Genomic DNA, 20,013 nt, shown 5'->3' on the forward strand with positions numbered 1-20,013 from the left:
GCTGCAAGGCTGGATCTCATCCTCATAAACTGTGGTGGTTCAGCAACGTTCAGGTCGCCTGAAAACCGGTGCACAATCATCGATTTCACATTGGTGGTGTCCCAAATGGCGGCACAGGTGGTTAACTGGCAGATCCTGGAGGACTACACGGCTAGTTATTACCAGTATGTCAGCTTCGTGTTAAACGAGAACTGAGGAGCAAGCTCGTGAGAAGTAATCCGAAGTTGCAGTACTGGGTGGAATGTGGTAAAACTTAATTAAGATTTGCTGCAGGAACCCATGGTAAGTGAGCCCCCTACAACAGAGGTCAAGGCACTCGTGAGCGGAAATATGAGACGAGTCAAGGAATGGTGTGATGCGTGTGTGCACAAAAGGTCTGCCAGAAAAGGTCGACGTCCTTGCTACTGGTGGACCAAAGAAATTGCAAACTTGCCTGGGGAGGATCAGCACCTATGACGTCTTACACATTGACACAGAACTTGCGAAGAAGCCGAGGAAGTTGTTACTGAGCGCAGAAATGCAAAAAGGTCTTGGTAAGGGCGATTAAGGTGAGCAAGAACCGATGCTGGCACGAATTCATCGCTGAGGTTGATAAAGACACACGGGTCCTGGGCTACCGGATAGCGTTGAAGAGACTGCACAGCTGGGACCCAATGCCGCCGATGGAACCTTCCTTTTTGGAGAGGGTGATCTCCTGCCTTTTTCCAGAGCATCCCGATAGGAGGTGGAAGGACATAAGTACAGGCCCAGTCCCTCTTCTTACCCTTGATGAATTAAGGCCAGTGGCATTAGAGACGGCAGGGAGAAAGGCCCCTGGCTCGGACGGGGTACCATCCGAAGTCCTTAAGGTCATAGCTGTGGAGAAACTGAACGTTTTGCTGGATATGTTCAATGCGTGCCTGCCCGCTGGACTATTCAGTGAGCGTTCGAAAATCCAAAGGCTCGTTTTTTGGGACAAGGGCAAACCTCCCTCCTGGTCCCATCGTCATTTCGACCCTTAAGTGTGTTGGGTAATTGTGAAAAAATGCTTGAGAGGCTAATAAGAACTCGCTTATGAGGAGAAGTCAGCCTTTAAAAAAATCAGTATGGGTTCCGAAAGGGGTGTTTGACGGTTATGGATGTGGCTAAGGTTCTTGAGTCGGTTAAGGAGGCATGGAAACCCTCTCATAAGACGAGAAACGTCTGTGTTCTGGCAACGCTCGACGTTAAGAATGCCTTTAACTCGGCAAAATGCTCCGACATAATGAGGGCCTTGAGACGCCAGAATATACCGGACTATCTGAAAAAGATTCTGGACAGTTATCTTTAGGACCGAGGACTACGGTACGATACAGAAGATGGACCGAGAAAGAGGTGTCTGATGTCGGGGGTCGCGCAGGGATCTGCCCTTGGACCCAATTTCTGGAGCCTGGTCTATGACGAACTTTTTCGTCCTGAAATGCCTCCCAGGGTCAAGCTGATGGGCTTTACTGATGACATAGCACTGCACGCTATAGCGAGATCCTGAGAGAAGGCTGAGCACAAAATACAGTGGGCGGTCGCGATAGTGTTGGAGTTACTTTGGGATCATGGTTTCAAGCTGGCGATTAAAAAGACGGAGATGGTTGTTCTTACCAGGCAGAGATGGTTTGGGGCGGACTTCCGCCTAAATGTTGCGTATGAGGTCATGTGCATGAGTCCGGTAGTGCGCTACCTAAGAGTGTGGATCGATTCGCGGCTTACCTTCTGGAAGCACATTAGGAGAGGAGCCGACAAAGTTACTAGAGTTTCCGCGGCGCTTTCACGGTTTATGGCGAACATTGGGGGTTCACAGCAAACCAAATGACGGCTTCTTGCGTTGGTCTTCAACTCGATTCTGCTGTGCGGTGTGGAGGTGTGGGCGGACGTGCTATCGAGAAGGGATATCTGGGAGTGCCTCACTTTGGTGCAGCACATCGGATCGATAAGAATAGCGTGCGCCTATCGCACAGTATTCTCCACTGTCACTATGGTAATAGCACGAACGAATACCGTTGTGTTGCTTGCGTTGGAGCGGCGTAGGAAGTTCCTGGGCTCTGGCGACGGAAATGATAGCATCACTCAGATGCACTTACTACCCTGCGTTAAATGATACCTTCAAACATACGTTTTTCGTGTGTGAAAGATGGTACCGTGAGCGCCAGCAGCTGATAGACAGGCTAAGCGTGGCACCTACCCCCAAAACCATCATCTCTGAGATGCTACGCACCGAAGAGGGACGGAGGGCAGTAGATGCTTCGTTGAGTCTTTCATTCAGCATAAGAAGAAAGAGAAGAGAGCTGCCACGCAGGAAGCATGGGTCTCTGAGTAGGCCGTCAAAGGTGACCAAGGCTAAAAGGTAAGAAAGCAGCCTACATAGAAGCGCTACACATAGGTGCCAGTCCTCAGGGATCCCGAGTCCTTTTTAGGACTCAAGAAAATTGGCACCTCTAGCAACTGGTGGCAAGTCTGGTGGCTAATGCTGTGAGATACAATGTTTTTCCCGGTGGTTCCACCGCAAAGTAATGCTAACGAGGGGGGTGTAGTGGGTATGGGTGGTCTAATAAAAAAAATCCAGTGAGTCCAACACTACCGCTGTCCCTGCGGTGTTCCTCAACGTATTTTCCTTGACTCCAAACAAAAAAAAAACTACTACTACTTCTATACGTTTAACAGAACAAAAAAGTTCTACAGAGATTATAATACTTCTCTTGCAATTGTTAGTTACGTAAAATGCGAATTGGAAAAATTCAGTCTAGAAAAAATGCTGAGATTTCTTATCAAAATTTCTAATTATTCTGTCAAACCACATGATTAACTATGTCCCTCATGTGACAATAAAATTTGAAAAATTAAGTTTGATTTAAAAGATGAAGAATTCAAACGAACGTTTTCACAAGATTTACAACTACATAGCAAACTAGACTTTTCTGAAACTAAATCTAGTATTTTGCTTGAATAAGATGACACAACTGCTCCAATATCTAGTCAACTGTCACAAGAGTCTATTGACAGTTCTATTTCATTACAATTTGTAACTGTAAGATACATCATATGTTTACTTTTCACATTCTACTAAACACAAGTCTTGCGCCAAGTCGTGCGCAGGAAACAAATGCACTTGTCTGTTGCAAGTCTGCCAAAAATCTGTTGTAATTGACTATAAGATGAGGATGCATTCGAATTCTGCAATCTACTAAACAAAAGTGTTGTTGAATTCGTCTGCAAGAAGCCATCGCACTCGTCTCTCGCAAGTCTGATGCAAGTAGTCATAGGGTACGATGTTTATCTTTTCTACTCTACTGAATGCAAATCTTGTGCAAGTCGTGCGCAAGAAACAAACACACTTATCTGCCGCAAGTCTGCCAAAAATCTGTTGTATAAGATTAGAGTTCATTCGACTTCTGCATTTTACTAAATGGAAATCTTGTGCAACTCTTTCACAAGAAGCCATCGTACTCGTCTGCCGAAAGTCTTCCGCACATCTGCGGAAGCAAACACTACGTAAGTCTTTCGAAAGTTCTTCAACAACAGAAACTTTGCATAAGAATTACTACAAATTTGTGTTTATGATGCTATGGCATTTGAAAGAGTAACTTGCTCCGAAGCATATTGTTTTATATGCGGACAATGACATAACATTATAGACGTACATTGAAGTTCGTCTTTAAGGTTTTGTAAAAAAAAGCTTATTTATTCTAAAAAGAAATCGATGTTGTCTTAGACACTTAACAAAAAATCGATTCTACGAGAATCAGACATTGATGATAGTATATGAAATAGTATATAAATGAGTTTGAAATTGAATATATAGAAGTAAAACAGTTCATTCAGCAATTTTCAGATCTATTCAATGCTGTATTCCGCGATAAAATTGGCTCCCATAAAATAGCAGAAGAATGTATCAAGGCTTCCACAGGGCCCTTATTCAGTATTTTTAACGCGAGAGTTATTCATAAAATAATGGTTTTGTGCATGGGCAGAAACTAATTCTCAACAAAAGTTAAGTAACGCTCATGCGCAGAAGCGTTATTTCGTAAATAACGCTCACGTAAAAAATACTGAATAAGGGCCCTGGGCCTGGCCATTTATGAAATGACATCACTCTCTTTCAAACTAAGTTAACGTTAATGAGACCATCTGCAAACAGAAATATAACTCAAGCCCTCGTAATATTTTTATTGAAATCAGGATCACGAAAATTGAATGCCTTAATATTTGCAATCCTAAAAGTAACTCAGAAAATTGTAGAAGATTCTATACAATTTATTCTTAAATGCTTGCGACAATGCTTGCTTCCAGAAAATTTTGGAACTGCTTCCTATTTAAGAGACTTTTATTTACAGCGACAAGCCAAAGCAGTTAAACTAATGTTTAACTGTAATGATAAATTGTATATGATTTGTGACGGAACCTACTTAAGACATGAGAAAAGTGCAAATAATACTTAACCAATGGAAAGCTTATTCTGGACAAAAAAAAGTGCCATTATGTAAGCTCTTTACCATCTGTACTAAAAGTAGTTACGTTATCGATCTTGTTGGACCATTTGAATCCTAATGATGCAATAATTCTTGAGCCCGTACTTCAAAATGAAAATGGGCTTCGAAGTATTTTAAAGAAAGGTGACATATTTATTTTAGATCATGGTTTCAGAAAGATTATAAATTTCTTAGAAGCAAATGGCTTTACGGTGTTTATACCAGCATTGAAAGGAAAAAATAAACAGGTTTCTACGGAACAATCTAATATATTAAGATATGTTACCAACCTTCGTTGAGTTGTAGAAAGTTTTCATGGAATCATCCACCAAAAATACAAACTTTTGAACCACCAGTTCCGAAACCAAGCTCTACTTGATGCTGAGATATATTGTAAAGCCGCATGTTACATTTATAATTTTATGGGAAAACCACTTAATTAAAATGATGGCAATTTGGAATAAATTATCGAAAGAATGCAATCCCGTTAAAGTGTAGAAAATTATTTGGCTAAAAGAGTCTTGGATAAAAATTATGACCAGAAATCAGTACCGTCTAAAAAAGTTTCATCGACTGATTTACTAGATTTTCCAGAATTAATATTACAAGAACTGATAATTTTTTCCTGGCTCTTACCAACTGCAACAGTGTATATCATGTGTAGGGGAAATGCTTGAAGATGAAAATCATCTTTCAGTAAGTTTTTTAAAAAAAGATCCAAAAATTGTGAGATGTGAAGTAAGATCAAGGCATATAAACCGCATAATATATTAATGTTTCGTTCTCTACTTCGTTAAAAGTAAAGGGATAACTGCTCTTTAAGGGTATTGTTGTCACTGTGCTAATAGTCTACGAACAATTGGCAGTTGTTCCTATGTTGCAGCACTATTACATCATTTATCTCACGGTAGGTATTTATCTGATGTAATTTGACCTGCAGATGTGCTTAGTAAACCTTTTTGACTTTGACAATGTATATCCTGTAATCGATCAAGATAGTAAAGAATATTAAAAATATGTAAAGATAAAACAAGTACGTATATTATCTACTCATAAATTACTTATATACAATTTTGTTAGAAATTACGTACTTGAAAACCTGCGCTTATTTATTGCAGCTCTAACTAAAGCAAGCTAAGTAGAAAGTACCTAGAGGGAAATCCTATCTATATAGAAAATATCCTGGCCGTCTACAATGCTTTGCAAATATTTGTTTTTAAAATAGAAAAAGTTGAAAATTGTGGTGTTCCAAATGTGAATCCAGTTAATGACAAAGTCAATTAAAGTTTGAACACTGTTTATATAGCTATTGGCAAAGATTCTCTATAAAAAATATCTAACGCACTGTCCTTAGGACCCCTCAATGGTGGTGTTAAGGTTTATGAAATGTGTATTTTAACTGCAAGAAAAAGGTAATTAACATAACAACCAAAAAAGTCAAGGAGATTCAAAAATATTTTTTTCATGCCGAAAATCGCTGATTGAAGATTTCTCGCATTTTTTGACATAGTGCACCACTGGAAAAGATATTTAAAAAAAACACAAGTATGTATTTTTTTCCGTTCTACAAGGTGGTGCACTGATAGTGACCGTTCCAAAAAGGCAACATGCTTAAAGTTGCGTTTAAAAGTCAAAATAGTTTTTTTTAAGGTTATGATGACTTTAAATGACGTTTAAAAAAATTTCACATAAGAGTCATAATATTTTCTATAGTCCTTAATTTTTTCAGACTTTTTCACTAACTAAAAGCCGAGATAAAATATAAACGCAAAAACCAAGGTTTTTGGGTTCCAGGGGCCAAAAAAAAATTTCGAGACTTCGGACTATTTTTTCGATTTTCTTATACATGAATAAACATCTTAGCAGGATTTAAAAAAATTGAGAGCATTTGACCCTTATTAACAGGTTCTTAGTTCTTATTTTTAGAATACTGAATTCATGAGTTTGAGAGCCTACAGCACTGTCCATTAATAGTAAAAAAATTTGAAAAGACTTTTGCAGAGCACTAAACTTTTGTAAAATATAAAATATCAAAATTAAAACACTCGAATTTTCTTGCATGTATTTTTGAGAAAGCATTTTTGAAGAAATATTAAACTTGCCCAATTTTGGTTGAATTTACGGATTCACAATCCTGTAGCACTGGCTTATCGCGATGGAGAAGTCGGAAAATATTCCTGCAGTACTCTTAACCTCGATAGAAATCAAGGTGTTTTAACGAGAGGGTATTAAAAAATGATTATCAGAGGGCAGCATAGGACGTGGCTTATCTCATCTAACTATTAAGTATAACTAGATACATTTTATTATATATATAGGAAGTAACTGTAACCATACCTAGTTATACTTTGTAGCTACAAAAAGCAAGCCAAACCCCATGTTGCCCTAGTAATTTTTAGATACTCTATCTGCACCAAAATTTAGTTGCGTGATTTGAGAGAGCATTTTCCGTAAAAACGTTGCATTCGTCTGATTTTGGTTCCACAAGTTAAACAGCATTTAAGTCCAAGATGTAATTTTTGTGTTACTCTTTAATGCATGAAAAAGTTATTTGTGTTAAAAATTTTTAAATTGACTGACACGAAAAAAACTAAAAATCTGTATTTTTCGTTCCAGATTCTCATGTAGAGGTTATACAATAAAGAAACTTGTTTACTTTTTTCCCGTTGTTTAGGCTAAAAAAAGAATTAAGACTTAACGTCCGTAGAAACGTTTAATTTTTTTTACATTGTAATCAAAAACAAAACTGCTGTTAGCAAATAGATAAAGAATGAAGTATTTCCTTCTAAATAAATTTATAAAATATAAAAAACCAGTGCAGATCTGCATTCTAAACATTTAGAGAATTAAACTCATATATAGTCACAGAGAAAGTAACTTAGTTTAATATTATTTTTCTGGCGGTATAGAGGGTTTGTAGCGTACAGTGGGGGATGATTGGTACTTGAGAAGAAACGTTTAAGCACACCCATTGAAGCAACTTCATAATATAGAATTGAAAGATATAAGCTCATAAAATTATTTTATACACTTTTTTATTATAGACACATATTTTTACAGAGACTAGGTGTACCAATAGGAGGATGGTCTCGAATACAACTTAATTTAGAAGTGCGTAAGGCTGATGCAGTCCCGTTTATTGGTCACATTAAAGATGGAACAGTACTACCAATTTTATGGATCGAAGTTGGAATCGACAAAATACCTAAATCAGCAATGAACATCCTCTACCATGCGTATTATACATTAAACGCAGTTGAGACATGTTTACAGATCGGAAGTTTAACTGGCCTCCTGATTATAACTGTATCATTATTCATCATTTTAAATAAACATTAGACTAAGATAACAATAAGCAATTAAATAATAAACTTACATGAAGTCCAAACATTTTAATGGGAAAGATCACTACTAAGCACTATTCTTATAACTAAGAAATAAGCACAATAATAAAAATATTCATAGATACATCGTATCTCTTGTATCTTTTCCCATAACAGAAAAACTTTCTGCAATATAATCATTTTTTTGATGTAAATGACTGTAATGCTTTTTTTTTTAGAATACAAAAATACTTTTTTCTACTTACATCAAGTCTTAAGTTACGAAAGATTTTGCTATAAAATTCTGCTTGCAAGTGACAGTGATTATTTTGAAAAAAAATTTAAAAAAAAAACATTTTGTTTTTGATAACTTAATTTTTTGTTACAGAGGAAGGAATTAAAAAAAAAAATACAATAATGCAAGGTAAATGTCCCAAATACATACAAAAACAAATTAAAAGATAGAAATAGATTTACAATGTTAGGCTAGTTGGAACTTAGAGACGTAAGAGTAAAAATAAAAGACAGACAGACATTTGGAAATCTCAACTATAAATAATAAAACATACATATCGTAGGACAGGTAAACAAGAAAATAAATAACATGATGAAAATACAGGACAAAACAAACACAAAGCACAGATTGATTTCAGGAGTTAAGACAAAAGAAAATTCCTCGAGTTTGAAATCAAGAACACATGTGAATATTAAAATATCGAATGATATAAAACTTTTAAGTAAAACACAGTATAACATTTAATTTTGAATCCAAAGAATTTCAAACCATACCTACAGTATTATTATTTTAATTTAACTATCGATGCAAGAAAAAATGAAAACGAAGCCTCAGTAATAGAGAAATAGAATGATATAGTAAAACTGTGCAATTACTGGGTTGCCACAAAAAAAGTCTCAAATCTTATGGTATAGTTGGTAAGATAAAAAGATAAACTGCACCTAGAGATAAAGCAGACTATAGCCAGAGATCAACAAATACTAAGGTTTTTTTAAATGTTCTTAAATTTAATCTTAAGCCTTCCAGTCATGGGAAAATTTTTCGGCAGTACTAAGTTAAGTTAATCAAATTTAGTACTCTAACAAATCTTGAAATGTAAAAACAATACCACACACTGCACACATTAAAAATTTTTTTTTTTTTTTATCAAACAAAACGAAGCCCTTACCTTTTCTCCTGTATGCGGTCTCGGTAAACAGAATTCTAATACCACGTATAATGGTATGGTTGTAACTTATTCCTAATGTAAATACTTATTTACTGTTTAGTTGTTAGTATATTGTAGTTCATAAATTCATTACTCGTTGAATAAGCTATTTTTTTTAATTAAAATTTTTTTTTAACTAAGAAATTAGTAAATTGCATCAGAGCAGCTTTCTTGTGCATAAATCAATATTTATTTATTTATCATTAATTTATTACTTTTACAATAAACAAACAATTTTATATACAGTTATATTATATTCCTTCAAAATTTCCAAATTAAAAAATTTTTTTGTATAGTTTCATTGCGTTGTATTCGTTCGTAATCATTCTATTCGTGAGTAAGCTGATTTTTTAAAACTTAAAGACGTTTATCAGTTAACGGGTAACAAGTTCAGAGAGGTGAAAGGAGCAAACTGTGTAGCAACTCTGGCTATTCTTTTTCTCGTATAGATATACTTGCAGATACGCTTTTACGTGTGTTCAACCGCTTCTTTGTTGGGTTATTAAAATAGAAACTTTTAGATGTATTTGAAAATTGCAAAGGTTTATTTAACAGTAATCTTTTATACAAACAAACACTGTGAGATTCCTACAGATCATGTAAATACAATTTTACTTGATTTTTCCATGAGGTTAAGTGTTAAATTGCGATTTTTTAAAATCAAACATAAAAAAAGTGAATGATTAAATGATTAACCATTTTTTCAAGTATTTTTTACGATATTTTAAATATAAGTTTGATGATTGAGTAATATCTATTAAAAAGACCTATGTGTGCTAAACGTTCTAAAGGGACATTCAGTGGTATGTAAGTACTACATTATTAAAGAAAGTGGTGTACTACAGTATGGTTTTTCTTAACTATTTGGATTCAAATATATTTTGGTATTAAATATGGACTAGGAATAAGTGTGTGAGCTTATATGTGACAGATATGGGTAGCTTACATATTGTTTGTATAGTACTGTATTATAATACATTGTTTAAAATCGTTTATTCATTAAATATTAAAATATTTATGGAAACTACACCCACATAACGGAGGTTTACCCATTCTAACGATAATACTCTACATTCGAATGTAATATCGTTTTATAGAAGATATTTTTGTACTCATAATTGTATTGTATGCTGTATAATTTGATAGCAGTATAACTTCATACGCGTGTACCCAAGTCCCGTGGTTTCCTTCTTTAAAAATTTTTTTTAATCTCCTTAGGTTATTTAAGATTTTTTTTTGTAATTTATTATTTTAATAATTTTTACAAATTAATTTCTAAGTCCAAAAAAAAAAAAAATCAATATTTAAAATTTTTTTAAATACGTATAACACTATTAGTGACAAAAAATCTTCACAGATGTGAGTTGGGCATAGGAATCACCTGATTAATCATCTGGTTTCCAAAAGGAGAGAATGGCCTCTACTTCTAGATAAATGATTAACTAACAATGAAAATTTAATGATTTTTATCTGGTGTTATCTTACTACGCCAACGACGATTACACAATTACGTAACCCGGCAATGCAGAATCCAACAGAACCCGTACTAGGACCTGCAATGACTGTGGAATATCTTACTATAGTATACAGTTGTTTCATGTGGAGCAGTCACAATTCCCCCCACGCCCTCCACGGCCTCCCACAAAAAAAACTTTGTTATAAATAGCTCCCCCACAAAATAAGGTAAAATTCGATCATCTTATACGTAATTTTGACATAGTTAAAAATATGCTAGCCCCACATTCAGCCCCCCACGCCCCTCTACACCCCCTATAGGTTTTTTCGGGCCCCCTACAGCTCCTTCACAGCCCCCCTCACACTTTTTTGAAGTGCTAAGCAATGGCCCCCACAAAATAAGGTTAAACTTGTTCATTTTATACGTGATTTCGACGTAGCGGAAAAATTTGATAGTCCCATATTTAGTTCCCCCTTGCCCCCTAACATCATTACTACGTATCATGCATCGTTATCAGTCTATTTTTCCAGGCCACCTATGAGGCAAATAGACACACTTTACACTTGAAAAATATTTGTGCAGAAAATTCTATCAGTTAATAATTCATCGTGTAAGTTATCTTAACTTATTAAATTCAATTCACTCATGTAGAATACGTATAAATATATTTATATTTACGAACTGTAAAACTTAACAGGTTATATTTAATAAATACAAAGTGTAGGTCACGTTATATTTTTTCGCTTATATTATTTTAGTACTATGTAATTTCCAATAATCGAAGCATATATTTTCATGATATGATAAAAATAAATGAATCATCCAAAAACTTACATAATAACATTAATAATGTAAACCGTGGAAGTTCGCCTAATGTCGAAGGATTTTTCACTAAAATTTTCAAAAAATGATACATTTCTTAAGGCCGCGATCACATAGGGCGGAAAAAGCTAGTGGAACTTTACAGCGTCAGAGATAGAAGTTAATTTCCCTACAACTATGTTCATTTGTTGCAGGAACCTCTTTTTTCTAACGTTATCTATCAAGGGCGGTACCATATAACTTTTTTTGCTTTTTGGCCCTACGTTATCATAACATTGGCTGGTGTACTGAAAAATAGTTACGTGATAGGGCCCCAGTATCATGTAAATGGGATTCCGTGCATGAGAATAATTTCAGCACACGTTCATTACACCTACTGCTCTACACCTTTGCAGCGAAGAAAATGGTGTACAGGTATATAAATACCCTTCTTTGTTACATCCTTACTAAAGGCTGCGGTGATATAGGGCAAAAACAGCCAGTGAAACGACAAAAATCTGCTAGAGTGTTGCTGGTCTTCATCCTCACAGCGAACACCTATAGCTACGCGCTTGATATGCCAATCCAGAGGAAGCCATTGTAAACAAATAAGCTAGCGATACTAGAGAGAATGACAACGTCCAATGGACAACAACCACAGTGTTGTTCTCCCTCTCCTTTCTACTGCACTGCCATGAAACGAATACCGTAAAACATAGCATTTACTTAATAAAATGTGTATCCTTTCTCTCTCTCTCTCTCTCTCTCTCTCTCTCTCTGTGTGTGTGTGTGTGTGTGTGTGTGTGTGTGTGTGTTTAAGCATGTACATATACATACTGCTTTTGATGCTTGTCCATCTTTCTTTTGCTCAGGCATACAAAGCCCTAGTACTGCAATCCAATAAAAAACCAATAAAAAAAGAATTTCATAAGACTGTGATGTGCGTTTGCACCCGTAGTTCCATATAAAATCCATAGCAAATCAAAGATTTATTTCGACTGGAAAAAAAGACAGGGCACTGAATTATTACTTTTATAAGAGTCTACTGGAGAGGCCCAGTAAGAATTATAATCACCTTTATTGGTCATAGTAGGATTTGGTTACATCATTTAAATCATGTTTCTATTGCGGCTTTTAGGCTAATTTAATTAAACAATTTTTATAGGACAGTACTATCATTTTAACAAACTATGAAGAAGTGAAACAATAATTTATTGGTGTTTACGGGAAATACCTTACAATTTATCAATGTGATTTTATGATGCTATGCAAATATTTAATAAATAAGAAATGTAGCTATATACACAACAAGCGACTTTATTTGGAGTTTATGGAAAATATATCAGCATTTGTCGAGAGTTAAATAAGCCCGTACTATACAGTATCCTATAAGCTTTATCCTTTAAATGAATGGTTGTGGAGTTTACTACATAATGGATTTTTATTGGACTTTGTAGATGTATCTAAAATCTAAGACTTCTGCGTTAAAAATCATCTTTGTATTGGAATTTACAAGAAAAATCGGAACACGGCACGATACTTTTGTGGAAATATTGGTTTTCATTATACATAGCAGTGATTTAAAGCATTGGTATTATTGGTTCTTATTGAGAATCCCTGCCCAATTTCAATTGTAGTTATTTGGTGCTACCAAATTAGTGTATTTGTTTTCTATTACGATTTTTAACAGCATTTGTACTACTATATAATCAGTTTCTTATGAATTCTTATCGTGATTTGTAGATATACCTGTAGCTCTCCTTTTGGCCACTAAAGTTTATTGGAATTTATGAGAAAAACGAGATTTCTGCGTGCGATTGTTTAAAATCTGTTGGAACTTACTTTACTTAACAGCTATTTATGTGATTATTTCTATTGGTTCGTATTGAGTAGTATACTATTGCGTTGAAAACTGTATAAGATTAGATGTTAGAAAAAAAATTATCCACTGAATAAGACGGTACATAAACGTTAAATCGATCATAAAAAATAATTTATTTTAAAAGTACTGCAATCAATAATCACCAACATGGGTCTGCCTATAGTTTCACGATTTGTACACATTTATATGTAAGTTTTATCCAAAACCGGATAAGTATCAATCAAATTTCATTTGCTGTAAGCGCTCACTGTACAATAAATAACAGACAAATAATCTAATGTACATATTACAAAAAGTGCGTATAATATTAATTAGATTAGTTACATATAGTATGCAACAATTACCTTATGAGATTAATTAACTATGTATGGAATAAAATGGTGATTTTCAAATTAATACACAAAAAACCGATGAAGATCATAAAATAAAAAATATGTCGATAAGATAAAAAATATAATTATGAGTCAAAATGTTTCTAAATAGTCGTATAGAAATAAGAGTTGACTAATTTCTATAAAATCGAGCTTATACTAAATTCCACTTTGCAAATAACACGTTAACTATTTACCAAAAGTAATGTATGGGCTGTATACGATAAGTTTATCTAGAATTCATTTATCGTATTGAAAGCATAAGTTACATGATAGTTTTACAGATGAGTCCCAACAAGTTTTTTTAATGTTTTGTCGTCAGCTCTAAGCTTTTTATATATAATGTAAACTGCAAAAAGGAATAACGTATATTACACATTAGTTTATGTAGATATTTATTATTTAGCAAACTCAAAAACGATAATCATTAGAAAACATTACGTGTAGGAGAATCAAAGCTTGTTACAGCATACATGCGCAATTGAAATTAACTAGTATTCTAAGAAAAAACAAAGTTTTGGATAAAGATGCCTAAAAATTAAGCGCAATTTGTAACAAAATAAATTTATGTACACTGATAAGCCGGGAGAGACAAATAAATTCCAATAGATTACGGCCATCGGCATTTGCACCCGTACATCCCAATTCGGATATGTAGAATTCTAAACATATGTTAACTTTAAGAGTATGGTTGAAAAATGCACTTTTCTTTTAAATTGCAACAAAAAAAAAAAAAAAAATCTGATACATTTGACACATCTGATAGAAGATACATAAGCCAACGGCTTAAGACAATACTTTTCAGTAAAAATTTAATCGGTTATTAATAAGAAAAATTTATTAAAGTATCCGTTACCAAATAACTATAAACTTACATAAAAATATGATGAGATTACTAATGGGAATCATCACATAAGAATTAAAAATAATTTTGTAAATAAGTAAATTGTACCTATTTGTAAAATAAAGTACAAAGTGTAGCGTTAAACATAAAGATGAAATTTAAAATTTGACACATAAGTATTACAAAACAAAGTTAATGACTACACCTAATCTTGTGTATAAGAAATAATGATAACATACTAATTGTTTTGTTTGAATTTTGAGCATGCACCACTAAAACTTATTTCACGTTAGCCAAAAGAAGTAGGTAACCCAGAATTTATCACTTTTTTCAGACAATTACACAAAAAAAAGTTAAAAATGCTTTTGAATAGTCATATTTACTGCTTATAGCTGAAGAAGAGAGAAGAATGAAGGAAAATGAAGCTACTTGCACTCATTAAAATATCGTAAGTATTGCATGAGATAGCATCCTCAATTCAATTTTTACAAAAGTAAATCTCAAGTGAATTGTACTAAATGAAAGTTCTAAAAATACAGGTGGTAAAGGAGAAATTGGCGACTGCTGTCACAAAAGCAAGTTAAAGGTAAGCTTATAATTATTGGTGATTGAAGAAATGATTACGTAGGAAAAGTAGTGTTAATATGTTCACAGCAGATTTTAGGTGACGCAAACGCTTTCATCACAATTTTTGTGACAAACATTTTTAAACATATTCGTGTAAAAATCCGACAGTTAGAGAATTTGTCTTAGTGGGTAAGGTGGGTGCGGGGCCCATGGCTTCATAGCTAGAAGTATATAATGCCACCTGACCTACACAGGTATAAGACAATCCCTATGCAGGTACGAGACCAGGGAAGGTTACCCTAGCAGGGCCTTATCCAACCTTAATCCTGCACCTCTACCTCAATCTGGACAATCGGATTTGAATTATTTATCCCAATAATATGCAAATGGTTAAAATATAGGTAAATTTATAGTCCGAGAATATATTTAGCAAGTAACATTTATAGAAGTATGCATGAGTGATGAGATTGAGACTGTGTGTGGGCTACGTGTAATAGAAGCAAGGATAAATTGAACATAGCCATTGCTAAACGTCCATGCTCTTTCCAAGTGTCTGTTAAAAACGAGATAATTTTTTGTAATCCTTAGTAATCATCATCTCAATTGTATAACTTATTATTCTAAGTGTGAATCGGTTTTCCTTCCTCGATGTGCATCATTATTATTCATATTTAACATGAATAAGTGTGCGTTTGAGAATGTATTTTTAAATTACTTTCGCTCTTTATTACATTATAATAAATGCAGAAATAAATGTTTAAGTATATTTTATATTTGCTCTAAATTAGTTTTTCATCTTGGTATCCTGGGTAATAGACAAGTACGCTGACGACTGAGCCATTCAAGATCTGATCCCAATCAGAAAAGAGTCGGTTGACAAACGTTCGGGCTGTCGCTGGTTGCTATACACCCATCTGCATACCAAGTGTGGTAGCCGATTCAGTTTCATTTATGCTTGTGCGTAAATTTGACATATGGCCCGACAATAGGCAAACAAACATTCGGTAGCCGAAGTAGGCCCGAAGACTGCCCGAACGCAGTATGCCGAGTAGTGGTAGATGAAAACACTATAGACCGATAGAAAATTCTCTGAATCTCAATATTGATTTCCAAACGGAGTTTTTCGATATTATAACCAATAAAACTCGTAGATTACAGAAAAAATAGTAAAACGCATCAAAGCCCTATTAAAAACCCATAAAATAGTCCTCAAAGTCTATTTCGCAAGTATCTCGTAAACTGTTCAAGATAGAGTAAAAATAAAAACACTATCGTATGGAGAAAAAAATTTTCGTTTAATTGGGTTTTTTATTTTTGTTTGAACCAGCACAAAATTTTGCGACAAAAATTAATAGAGATATTTTTGACCAATGCCATGAGAGTGAGCCAGACAGAGCGAATGGACAAAAAGCTGTGGTGTGTGCACACAATCGTCGTCTGCTGGCAATATGTATATAGATTACATGACGATATGTGCAGCTGCTTGGTGGCAAACGACGTTGGAGAAAGTTAGGGCTACCTTTACCTACCGTACTGTTTGGTTATCGAAGGTGGGCCACATGTCGTATTTGCGAACGTCCCTCCATTCGGGCGGACAGCAATATTGTTCGGCACACAGTAATCAGACCAAATAATACTGTTAGGCAGCCACCTACAAAAAAGCCTTCAGGTACAAAATCTAGCACGTAAAAGTTTAATGTAAAAAATATTTTTAATAAAGTAATAATCTTAAAGTCTACACTATAACCAACACTTTCACGCTGTACATAACAGTGACTACTACAACATTCAAACCATTAGGCACATGTCTTTTATAGTCATTTCTGATACACGTATATGTTGTACGTAGTATAATAAAAAGTTAACAAGTGCTTAGTGATTAGAAAGTATATTAACTAATGAATCTTGGACATATTCATTAATGTTGCTAATTACATTTTTGTGACACAATTTTAAATTATTTGTATCTAGTATTCAGTTGATATTATTGGAGTCAACAAAGATATGTCATATTTCCAAAAGCAATCGCCCAATTTTTATATTTTTAGTTTCTGATTTTTTAACCCAGTTAATTATGAATGTAAGAATGATTTGTGTCTTGAATATGTTCTGCTAATAATGATTTCTCATTTAATATTTACAGTTACTTACATTAGGATGTGATTAAACAATGGCAAGTTTTATTTTATGAGTTATAGAATATCCCGAATCTGTAATATTACAAACCTAGAATTTAAATATCTCTTACATTAGTTTGATATGATGGTAATAAAGACGTTCATTAAATAATGCAAACGAAGTTTACCATAATTATAAAGTTTACTTCATGCATCATTTATTGTATCCACTATAACTCTTGAAGTAAGCTGCTATTTGCTCAGAAAAAAGGAATTTTTTATTGTTTCAACAGATTTATACATAAATAACAAGAAGAAGAAGATTTATGTTCTATGTAGGTTTAACTAATAGGAGGAAACCCCAAACTTCATCATCACAAATGTAATTGAAATACAAGAGTCAATGTGTGAATTTATAAAATCAATTCAAATAATACTCACTGTTTCGTAAGTATTTTTCCAAACAAGTTATTTTTCTCCCATCCTTCAACAAAAATAATATTGCAGTATTTAAGATGTATTGGATAACAAAAACAATTCTAAAGCGGGATGTGCTCCCTGACTCTTAGGGTATCCCAAGAAAATTTTTTTAGGAGATTTCAGCGATTAACGATATTAACTCGCATCTTGGAGTCCTAATTGTCTCAAAAATCTTTGATAGTTGGCACCACTGTCGCAAGAAAAATGTAGGCTAACCCACGGAAATGCGACAATTTCATCAATTATAAAAAGAATATCTCAAAGTTTTCCCGGTTATCTATATTTTTCACGACGGTATTTAAAAAATGAGGTTATAATCCACAATACGTGTGCACTGATAATACCTGATACTTTCGATTCAAGATGCAAATTATTAGTTTTAGTATACCTGCCATACACTGCAAATTCAAGTACATAACTGTATGTATTTTATGTGAATAATTTTGTGCATTTAACTGTGTAAAACATTTTGTGCACTAAAAACGCGTTTAAAAAACACGTTTTAATGCGTGACTATCAAAATACACATTTAAGATGAATACCACTACACACTTCATCCATAGTTTGCGAATTTACTTTAATTGTGTAATATTTATGTACATAAAGTGCATAAAAATGATATGCACGTCCAAGTGCTTTGTTTTTAGCTGTTTTACGTGAGTAACGTAGGAATTCTCTTCAAAGACATTATTTCTTCCAAACGAGAAACAATAAGTTGCGTATCACGTTGCTCACGAGAAAAATCGACTTTTTAGTTATCAAATAGTTTAAATAGTTTAAAAATAGTGCGGCCTCAGGCGTTCAAGCGCAATAACAAGTATTACCTACGAATACTCCTACGTTCCAGTCGCGGTCTTGGTGGTATAAATACTGTTTCACGTTTGTTATTGGCATTAAGTTGATTTTGTTGTAAAAAATGAGTTACAATATGAAAAACTGAGATTTTTTATCGCACTTTCTCATTGAATGAACAATTATTCATTTCAATTAAATACATTATACAAATACTATTTCTGTTAATCAATCTACGTTATGTACAAACATGTATATAAATTTTATGAATAAACACAGGCAAAAATTTAGTGTCTGCTCCACCTGCCAGTGATCCACATCGTCTTGAGGCGTAAGGGTACGCATTAGAGGCCCACTTATACACTCATACATCTGTATAGCCAAACTAATATAATTTACTATCGTATCTACGGCTGGATACTGATTCAACTCAAGTGTCGGGTGAGCATTGTGAAAAAAATGTCTTAGCTTATCAATAATCATCGGTCCAAGAAGAGCAATATATCTTGGAAGATGTATTAAAAAATATTATTTTGGTATTATTTCCTTAGGAAATAAATGTACAAACTCTCAATTACAAATCTTCGTATCACATATTTCAAGTAGGAAACTATTTCTTCAGAAACTTTAAGTGCCAAGCAAACGTTGGTAATTTGTAATAAACTTATAAAACACTCTGAAATTTCTTTTAACTTATCATCGCCAATGATACACTCGTGAATCGTATGTTGTACCAGCTGTGCTAATCGAGATTGTTCTCGTTCACGGGTTTTGACTCGATCCCATTTAAGGTTTTTGATGAACTACCTTCTTCACGATGCTAAAGGCCATTGTTTGAGTTTCTAAGGGTTACCTTGGATGCTGGCGTTGCTTGGTGTTCAATGGTGATTTCGTGTTTGTAAGCCTCTGTGTCTGAGAAAGAAACAGTCAGAGATTAGTAGGAAGATTGCTGACTGCCATGCTACGGAGTGTACCCATTTTTTTACAGTGGTTCGAGCGCCTCACCGTGGCCAAGCGGCCGAACCAGGTGCACATTTTTTTTATTGGAGAAGCACGGTAGGGGTATGCGCCTACAAGGAAAGGAGTGGATTTGCATCAAAATGTCCATATAGGCGCATATCTTGGAGACGCGTGGAAGGGGAATACCGAATGTGCGCCTACGAGGAGAGGAGTGGAAATATCGGCTGTATAGATCTATAGCTGAGCGCACAGCCAAAGCAAGCGACGACACGAGTTTTTCTCATTTGAGTCTTTTGACTTTGCAAATCAAGTATATGCTATGTATATATCTTCCTGTATTATATAGTCACTAGCAGCCCCCCGTCTCGGCTTCGCCCGAGACTTACTAAATAAAACACCGTAGTGTGTTGACATGTAATGTGAAACATTTTCAGTTAGAAATTTTACACATATTCCTAATACATCTCAGAACAAAAATCTTCTTATTAAAAACAAATTTTTTCGGAATCCATATAAATTATTTGGTTAAATAATAAGGTGTAAATATTGAAAAACATTATTATGATAAAAAGTACCATGCGTTCTTTATGCCATCAAATAATCGGTGGCTATAAGAAGCCGTTGATTTACAGTTTCTTCCGTGTAATTCACGAAAACAGCTATTTTTTAAAGCTGTTAAGATTTTAAACCCCGAAAAAATTTATATTAAAAAAAAATTT

The 20,013-nt window shown here is 34.2% G+C and overlaps 1 protein-coding gene across 1 annotated transcript in view; it reads left to right on the plus strand.

Moving 5' to 3' along the window:
* The window catches only part of LOC106636405 (lysosome membrane protein 2), a 319,399-nt gene extending 311,385 nt beyond the window's left edge, over positions 1 to 8,014 (plus strand). Inside the window, exon 5 of the mRNA XM_014348793.3 lies at positions 7,539 to 8,014. Within this exon, the coding sequence (XP_014204279.2) occupies positions 7,539 to 7,817 (279 nt within the window). The 3' untranslated portion in view covers positions 7,818 to 8,014. The remainder of the gene's footprint in view (positions 1 to 7,538) is intronic.
* Positions 8,015 to 20,013: the final 11,999 nt, after the last annotated feature.

Source organism: Copidosoma floridanum, unplaced genomic scaffold (genome assembly GCF_036245765.1).
Source record: "Copidosoma floridanum isolate Cflo_tuat_1 unplaced genomic scaffold, Cflo_Japanese_pri ptg000020l, whole genome shotgun sequence".
NCBI classification, from domain to species: domain Eukaryota; kingdom Metazoa; phylum Arthropoda; class Insecta; order Hymenoptera; family Encyrtidae; genus Copidosoma; species Copidosoma floridanum.